The sequence below is a fragment of the Centruroides sculpturatus genome, unplaced genomic scaffold (assembly GCF_000671375.1).
Source record: "Centruroides sculpturatus isolate CEXI.00-Female unplaced genomic scaffold, Cexi_2.0 scaffold1091, whole genome shotgun sequence".
Classification (NCBI taxonomy): domain Eukaryota; kingdom Metazoa; phylum Arthropoda; class Arachnida; order Scorpiones; family Buthidae; genus Centruroides; species Centruroides sculpturatus.
Genome location: NW_019385257.1, coordinates 285,849 through 295,356, shown reverse-complemented (window position 1 = coordinate 295,356; position 9,508 = coordinate 285,849). Strand labels below are relative to the sequence as shown.

Genomic DNA, 9,508 nt, shown 5'->3' with positions numbered 1-9,508 from the left:
ACAGCACTATGTAGTTGGATACGACAGACATTACATTTTCTAATTGCATAGCTTTTGCACATAGATTTTCTTGATGGATGATGCGATGATATATAATTTAGAAAAATTCTGTTCTCCCATTTTTTGTTTGAATAAAGAAATGACTCCCTTATTTTTTCCTGTCATTGCTGCCGCAACACTTCAGAAAATAATATTCAATTTAAACTAGACGAATTACATCGAAAAATATTTATTTATAATTTCTTCTAAACATCTCGTGGGCCGGATAGAAACTCTTCGCGGGCCGCAACTGGCCCGCGGGCCGGGGGTTGCCCACCGTTGACTTAGTTTACTGTTAGAAATTTGGTTCCTGTATACATGTTAAACAAATTTCAATATACTGCATGTTCAAATGGAAAGTTTACTTGCAAGGAGTAGACTTGGTAGTGCTGTAACTGTTCTGCTACAAGCTCAAGAAAGATTTAAATCTTGAGCATTTATTTACTATAGACTCAAGTAAATTGGAATTGCAAAATCTATAACTTTCAAGTAAACTTTTCTTCATTTGATCACTGTACAATAAAAGCTTGGTTTATATTATTTATAGCATATAAATACATATGTAATATTTATGTTGGAAGTTACTGTCAAAAATTTATATAATACTTACTTAATTTCATCATATACCACATTTCTGGAAGAAAGTAACTATGACCAAGAATAATCCAACAAGCAGTGAAGAATCGCATTCCATGGAAACAGCTTAAATTCTGGTGTAGAGGGTTCAACAATCTTTTCGTATTTGCGTAGATTGAAAACGACTTTGCAAACCTTGTCAATACAGCTCAATAAGAAAATATATTGTATACAGGAAAAGAACAATAAATGAGAAAAAATTGTAAAAAAAACATTTATAATGACTAATCGTTATCAATTAATCACAATACATTATTAATTGTTACATGGTTTAAATTTTAAAAAAAACCCATACTTTTAATATTTGAACAAATAAAATTTGAAAATGTATTCTAAAATAAAAAAAATTTATTTTAAAAGAAAATGTTCAAAAACAAAATATTATAAGAATCAATAGTATTAAATACTTACTTTTGTAGGATGGTTTATCTTCACTTTTAGTAAATTGTGTGTTTGTCACATCAAAAATAGTTCCTGCAGTTGCAAATATGATAAATGCACTAAACAGTGCTCTGAAAAATATTTTGTCTATAAATTGAAAATGTGTTTTAAATAGGATAATTAATCAGAACTTTCAAACACACTAATTTTCTTAAAATAAAATTAAGGATAATATATTAAACAATGTCGTCTTTTAAATTAATCATGCTATAGAAAACTCTAAACATTGGACTGATGCTTTTTAAATTGAAAATCTCAACCTTCTCAACATGTGGAAAATATAAATATCTCAAATTTGGCATAATTCTGAGATATTTATACTTTCTACATGTTGAGAATGTTTCGATGTTTATGCAATTAATCTAATCAATGAAACATTCCAATGCTTAGAATTCCTGTGATACAATCAATATAAAAAAGTCATTTAGTAGATTGTTTTCAATTGTGTTCTTAAAACAAAATATATGCCTACAGAATTTTAAATGTATATATAAAATTTAGATAAAGTAGACAACAAATCTGCTTTATTACAGTTCCTTTTTTAACTAAACATTTTAAAGCTTACAGGTTCATTCTCAGTATAAGACAATTTAAGAGGTTTAATTGTCATTCACATTTTTCTCTTCATGGTTATTTTGTAATTGTTCATCCTCCAGATCTATAAAACAAAGTAATTGTAAATCACTTTGTTTAGTGAGAATCTTGAAGAATGACCTTATAAGACCAAAAACATTTAAAGTGTATTATTATTTTTAATTCTAATAAAGCAGGATTGTTGTCAATAAAGCAATCAATAAACATTTAATAAACCGTAGCCAAACATATGTAATAGGCTGTATCCATATTATTTTTGGGTTCAAATTAATTGATTAAATTACATAATTTGGTCTAAAGGCACATTAAAGATAGCATTTTAACTGTTTACTTTAGACCAAATTCTGTAATTTAATTTGGCTTAATTCTATGCCCAAAATAATCTTGCATTTAAAGCAATCTCATTCCAAGTGTTTAATAATATATCCTGCAATTCGTCTTAAAGTACTTCAATAAAACAAACTCACAAATAAATACCAAACATCCTTTTTTTAGCAGCAAAACTTTTACTAAGAAAAAATAATTTTGATTTAACTTAGACCATCTTCAGGTTCTCTATCTTTTGAATATATTACAGTTTCCAATAATTAAACTTTAAATATAAAATATACTCACATTATAAAAATCTGAAATAATGTTAATTCTTTAGACGACGATGTCTGACATTCCATAACATTTGTTGTAAAACCCAAATTATAAACCACTAAAAATAATAAATTGTTGAAGTAAAATAAATAGTTACTAATATTGAAAAATAAAATAACTTATTACATATGATGGTTCAAAACTCAGTTAACTATGATATATTTTAAAGATTATTTTAAAAACAGTTTTGAACAGCTGTATGTAATTATTTATGACTTAAACATTTTCAATAATGGGAATGAATTGTGAGTAAGTGTTCAACCATAAACCATTGTCCTGATTTAGGGGAGAGAGAAGTATACAAAAAGACCACAATCATCATTTAGGAGTAGGATGGGTAAAGAAAACAAAAATACAATTATATAAAATAAATGAATTTGGAAAAATTAAAAAAAATATATGTACTACATTTAATAATGTATTGATATTTTCACAGTCAATTAAATTACCCAATTTTCTTGAAATCTCAGTGCATGATTGTGTTAAGTGAAAGTGTTATTTGCAATACTTTTATTCTCTTTACCCAGGACATGTGCTATACAGAAAAGCATGGTGTTTCAAAATAAATATGTAGCAATTATTAAAAATACCTGCTTGTGTCATGTACTGGATGTCATCTTCCTGGCAAACAGAAGGAAAACACATTCCGATCCAGAAACTTAAATCTTCAGGTATGCGTTTGATCAAACTAAGATTAGAAAACTGTAAAAATAAAAAATGTAAAATTTTATATCATCACTTCTTGTAAAATAGAAACATAAATAAAAATAATTACTTAATACAAAATGCATAATGATTACTTAGACTTCTCTTTAATGTTATTCATAGTTCTTTTATCACTAATTAATGTGATCAATTGATTTTTATACAAATTATTTTCTTGTCTTGTTTTTTCCTCTTCTTGTCCTAATACACTTTGTTCTTTGTACTTCCTATTCTTTGTTTTGGGTTTGGCCTGAACTCATTGGTTAGATAGGTCAAAAGGAACAAGAGCATTTCTCAAGACAGTTGTGAAGTGAATATTAGAATATAGATTAGAGAGAAATGGATCAATTGTTCATTTGGGACTTTCAAAAAATGAAGTAACAAGCAAAACATGCTGACTGAAATAGTCTTGTTTCTTTTTCTCTAAACTTCAATACCTCTTGATAAATTAACTTAAAGAGGTATTGAATTTTAGAGTAAAAGAAAAGACTATTTCAGTCAGCGTATTTTGAGTTTATTCTCTATTGAAAAGACTAATCTGAAAATAGAACTGTGTAGGACATGAAATAGGAAGGTCGTGAAGAATTTTTCTGCTGATACTAAGTAATTGTTTTTATTGTTTTTATTGTTTATCCCTTTTGCAGAGGGAATGTTGAACATTCCCTCTGCAAAAGGGCTGCATGTATTGTAGATTTTCTTTGTAAGTGTTTGAACTTTCATTAAATGTGCTGCAATCAGTTGGTTGCTTATATGCAAGCAAGCTGTTGTAAATTCAATTGAATTTGACCAAATAAAACATAATTTTAGTTACAGTACTTTTCATTCTTGATACCTTAGTAATTTACAGAATGTTTTGGTTCATATATTGGTTACATTTTTGGATTAAGTGCACAAACTTCAATTGCACAAATTAGAATGAATTTTTCCAACATAAATATATTAAAATCTGGGAATGACATATTTTGCAACATAATAATTCTTTAAATAATTTCATATCCATGAACTAAAATTTCAAATAATTTAATAATTAAATGAAATATTGATGACAAAAATTTACTTGTACCTATTGTATCAGAAAAAATTTTCCTAAAAAAAATTCAACTGTGAAAATGATAATGATTTAAATAAAGAAAATCCAAGTAGCATGTAAATATTGCAATTTGATTTGTTTCTATAATTTTTAAGCAATCAGTCCATTTTGTCTTGTAATTTTAAATTGTATGAGCAAAAGCAACTCAACAATGCAGCATGAAAGACCCATTTTGCTGTACAAATAAAAATTTTTCATACAAGAAGTCACTGATAAGTGGCACTGGACCTATGCAAATCATTATTATAAATATTGAATATGTGCTCCATTTGTGTTCAGCAGTGGAAAATATGCTTTTCACTGCTGAACGTGATGAGTCTGCTTTAGTCATGAGAACATGCTGATAAACTCTGTCCTTTAGATCTGACACAAATGACATCTTTTAAAATGGTCTATCAAAAAATCCCATAGCCAGAAGTCATATGGGGTAAAATCAGGTAAACAAGAAGGTCAAACTGTTGGGAAGTAACAACTGATCACCCAATCATATATGAAAATCTGCCTTAACACACATTGAATAAAGCAAGGGATGTAGGAGGATGCACCATCTTTTACGAATCTTGAAGACTTTGTTAAAGCTCTGGATCAAAAAGTTGTTAGCATGTTAAGATACTGTTCTCCAATAACTAAGCAGATTCAGACCCCAGTTGTATAACTCCAATGCCACCTATCGTTGACATTTTGTACAAAAAACTTTTATTTAATAAATGGCAAATGCATCCAATCCAAATGTCCAAATGTTCTTTCATTTCAAGCAGTAGAACTCTAGAGCCATCTGAGTTGAGATGTTTAATTTCGACAACCCTGTATATTCTTTAGATACAATCCAATGTTTAATTGATATTAATGTTTAAGCATATAATAGCATTGAATTTGCATTTTTTTTTCTATTCAAATTACTTATTTAACTATTAACAATATGATTAAACACATTGACTGCTAACTACAAGTTAATTCATGGATAGTTTCCTTTAGGATGCCTTCTAAAAGTTATCTTGTGAAATGTGATCTGGCTTACAGCATCTGATACAAACATAAAAAATAAACGTTAATAATGAATAACGGGCATTTGGATTAAGAATTAAAAATAATGTTAATAGAATGGCAGTCAATGTGTTAAAATGTATTTTAAAATACTCTGCACATTATAAAAATAAAATAATATTGAGACTGTAAATATATCAGAAACTAATTGACACTAGTGAAATCAAAATGTTTGCTTACTGTTTTACATTGTGTAATCTCTTATCAAGGCTGTTTCAGTTTCATATTTGGTTTGGAATCAGAACCAAATGTAAAACAGAATAAAATTATTGATTCTGATTATCATCATCATAATGAATAGAATAAAGCTATCAATTTTAAGATAAATATTCTATAAAAACTTATTTAAAACAATGTTTTTACCAATAATTCTATAAACCAAAATATTGCAAAAAAAATTCTAATTCTTTTTGTCTGCTCTGTGGATGAGTGGTTTCATCCATTAGGATACAATTGTAACCAATCTCATGAGTAAATGGCTTGACACAGTGTTCTAAGATATAGCCTAATTTCATCCCTATATTTTTGAACATTCAAGAAACCTGTTGGAAACAAAGATTAGTCAGCCACCCAAACAGATGCTGGTCCATACCATGACACTACTGCACCAAACATATCCCTTTCTCAAGGATATCTGAACAATGATTACATATCCTTGGATCCCTCCAAATAAATAGGATTGCTTGAAATCACTCTATAATGAAAATCTGGATTCATCTGTAAAAAAGAATGGATCTCCATTGATCATGTCAGTTGATATGGTGCATGCACCAATTGAGTTAATCTCTTTTTATATTGATAAGTGAGAGGAATGCAAAGCATAGGTCTCCTAGCATAAAGACTACACTCATAAAACCTATGTAGTGTTGAAGAAGAAACTGAAGTTCTCACTCATTGCTGCTAAAAGATCAGAATGCAAGTTAATTAGTAGATAGACATATTTTTCTTTACAGCAGTTAATTTCGGATAATGGTTTTCTTTTGCAGTTATTTTTTATGGTCTTCCATAGCTAAACCTTTTTAAAGAATTATTTGTCCTTTGGAATATCTTCAAACGACTGGATTGCAGATCAATTTCTCTAAGCTAGCTGAATGTTTTAGCTTGAGGTTGGCCAGCTTCAAGTCGGCTTTCTATCTTATTTCATCTGCTAAATGATGTCACAAATATTTAATTAAAAAGTCATCTAAATTATAGCTATTAGAACATAAATGAATGAGAGCAAAAAACATTCACCTTTATAAATATGTAAAATAGCTCAATTTTAAAGGTTGTGTTAATTTGCATAGAATATTCAGTCAGCAACATTAAACACCTACAGATTCAATTTTACGGCAATGTTTTATGAAAGCTTCAAACTATAGTTTGATAATGTGTATTTTCACCATTAAAACCTTCTTAAAATGTAAAAGTTCTTTAAAAAAGTAGGTATTTTTGTACATATTGATGCAAAAAGATGTATTTTTTGCGTGTTCTATATATATTTTTATCGCTAATTTATTATGAACTACAAGAGCAGATTTAAACAGAGGCTACAGCTAAGAGTGTTATATTTTTTAAATTTATTATTATTTGGTGGAAAGCAAAGAGCCTCTTACATGCTATAACTTAAGCCCAAAAGTCTAAGTTCAGTCCTGATTGTGCATTATTAATTGAAACAAAGTATTTTTATATTAATGTTTGATAAAAAATTGAAAAATATTTGATACTTAAGATTTTAAGAGACACAAAATATAAGTAAAACTTATAAATTCTCAAAATTTTTAATGTTTAGTTTTATTTTTTTTGTTCAGAAAATCATGTTTCATTGAAAACATGGTATACACATTACATCTTATTAGCTTATAATAATTTACATTAATTAATAATGATGATAATAATAATACAAGTATATATTGTATTAAGTTTTTAAAATAAAGCATGTTTTTAAATTTTAATCTCAATGATACTTTCATAAAATCATGTTTTTGTAACTCACTTTCTTTTAAAAATTTTCAAAATATTCATTATTTAAGAGTTAATTGATTAAAATAACATATTTTAATCACATTTTGTGAGTGACTTATTAAATATATTCTACACTAATAATAATTAAATAACATACACAAGTTGTCTATTGAAATTTCTTTTTAACTACTTAAAATTGGATAAGTATTTGCTTACGGAATGTTTAATGAATGAAAATTAATATAAAATATCCACCAAGGATTAAAGAAATTGGAATTATTACGATAGGACAATGAATATTTGATGGACGTAATAACAATTTTTAGTGATTTAAAAACGATAAATGAATTCTCAACATCTAAAATCATAAATACGACAGCTCTATATCGAACATTGCAAAAGATAGTTAACTGATCTCAATATAACTCCATTGGTTGTAGAGAAGTTGGAAGATATCTTAAAATTATAGTAAAAACTTGATAAATGTAAAGGATTTCAGGTAAATTCCCTTATTGAAAAAAACTGACATAATTTTCGACATATTTGTTTCAACTATTTACATAAAACCTTAAATTTCTTTTAATAAAAGAATTTTCTGCTAATAATTAAAACAAGCAATTAGAGCATTTTTATCGAGAGTAAAATTTTCCCAAGTTGCCGACGTAAAACGAAACGATTTTTGGCTTTTTTCTTTTACGTTTTCTTCTCTTTTATTTTGTAAGACACCATTCAGTGATGTGGCAACGGATGGACTATTTGATTTCCCATTTCTTTCTGAATTTACTTCATCATTTCTCAAATAATTGTCTTTAAATTCATTACTGTCGTTAAGTTGCTTGTGTTGTTTTAATCGCTGCATTCGAGGAGGAGGAGAATAATTAAATTTATGGCTGCGACTGTCTTTATTTCTCATGTAATCGGCAAATTCGTTCTGAACCATAAGATTATAATACTGAGGTTTCTGTTTCGACTTTTCCACATACTGAGAATTCGACACGTGCGGCTGATTACCATGATTTATCGCATTCTGATTTTGTAAATGCTTCTTTTGTTTTGAAGCTATCCATTTTCTCAGAGGTTTTATAAATGGAATTACCATAAAAAATGCATTTGGTCCTAACCCAAGATTTGTTTTGGAAACTTGGTCTTTTTTATGCGAGGGAAGATCGTTAATCGGAAACCATTCGATACTCTTTATTTCCTTTCTTGTTTTTGGCTGAAATTTCGTATCTTTGGTAACGCCTGTAATTATATACAGTCTGATCTGCTGTTCGTTAACGCAGTGATCGATAAATTCTTCTTTATCGATCAGTTTACTTATATCGAAACCCGTCTCTTCCAACACTTCTCTCACCGCGCAGTCGTGGGGGCGTTCTTCTTTATTCACTTTTCCTTTCGGGAAACCCCAACTGGATTTGGCCCAATAGCCCTGAACCAACAACACGTTCTCCATTTTCTCGTCGAGCAGTATGGCTCCGAACGTAGGAACCGCCATCTTATACTCCCTCCAGGTATCCAAAGTAGTATCGACGTTATTGGCATGCTCTCGAAGAAACGGAATGTGATTAAAAATGATATGTGAGAATTCCCTCATAGAACACTGTCTTAACTGGCTATCTTCTGTACAATAAAAGTCCAAATAAAACCAATGAGCTAATTCAATCTGAAAGCACAGCCTGACTAATTCTTTACGTTCTTCCTCGGGTACGTTGATGATGAAACGGCTGCTTAAATCATCCAAAATATCTGAAGGGATAGTTATTGGAGATGCTTCTGTGTAAGTGGTCATGTCAATACCAGATCTTACGCTTTGTACAGCGTCTACACTACTCATAATAATCACACGGACAAAAACAAAGCACTTAAAACTGGAAGCACATATTCCAATTTCTCGAACTTATTATTAAGCAGAATTGCCTAAACGTTTACCACTATTACACACTTGTGACTAGCTTATTATAGGTCAGCAAAAGCGTACACGGCAAATATAACGCCCCCTGCCAGAAAAATCTCGAAACACATAAATTCGAAAATTATAAAATATAAATTTTTTTTTTACGTCGCTATTTTTAATCTAAACTAACTTTAAACGTTATTTTAAAATATAAAAATAAGACAGTTAAATTATTTAAGTTGAATAAAATGTAGTAATTTGGATTTATTTGCTAATGCCTCGTTAACGGGAGGATGTTTCCTTGTTTTCGCGTGTCTAATGCCTGGACTCCACATTACCTGAAAACAGAACTGAAACGAAAACTCTATATGTTTCAGTTCTGTTTTCGTTTTAACTTCACTCTACTAAAAATGCTCCATCGACAATTACACTGATCAGTGTAATTGTCGTAGAGTCAAACATGGACGACGCTACGG

The 9,508-nt window shown here is 29.1% G+C and overlaps 2 protein-coding genes across 2 annotated transcripts; both read right to left on the bottom strand.

The window, feature by feature from the left end:
* Positions 1–1,086: 1,086 nt before the first annotated feature.
* Positions 1,087–8,927, bottom strand: LOC111636797 (m7GpppN-mRNA hydrolase-like; the record flags this gene model as incomplete). The annotated part of the gene is made up of 4 exons (XM_023382130.1): positions 7,836–8,927; positions 2,946–3,057; positions 2,326–2,413; positions 1,087–1,187 (listed from the first exon to the last, which is right to left on the bottom strand). Coding segments are annotated over exons 1-4 (1,393 nt in total), but the record flags the coding sequence as incomplete, so codon positions are not given.
* Positions 6,939–9,115, bottom strand: LOC111636802 (m7GpppN-mRNA hydrolase-like). The gene has a single exon (XM_023382138.1). The coding sequence runs from the start codon at positions 8,970–8,972 to the stop codon at positions 7,737–7,739; it is 1,236 nt and encodes a 411-aa protein (XP_023237906.1). The 5' UTR covers positions 8,973–9,115; the 3' UTR covers positions 6,939–7,736.
* Between the last annotated feature and the right edge of the window lie 393 nt (positions 9,116–9,508).

Excerpts from the sequence above, each read along its gene's own strand:
- LOC111636802 (XM_023382138.1), bottom strand. The coding sequence starts at position 8,972 with ATGAGTAGTGTAGACGCTGTACAAAGCGTAAGATCTGGTATTGACATG.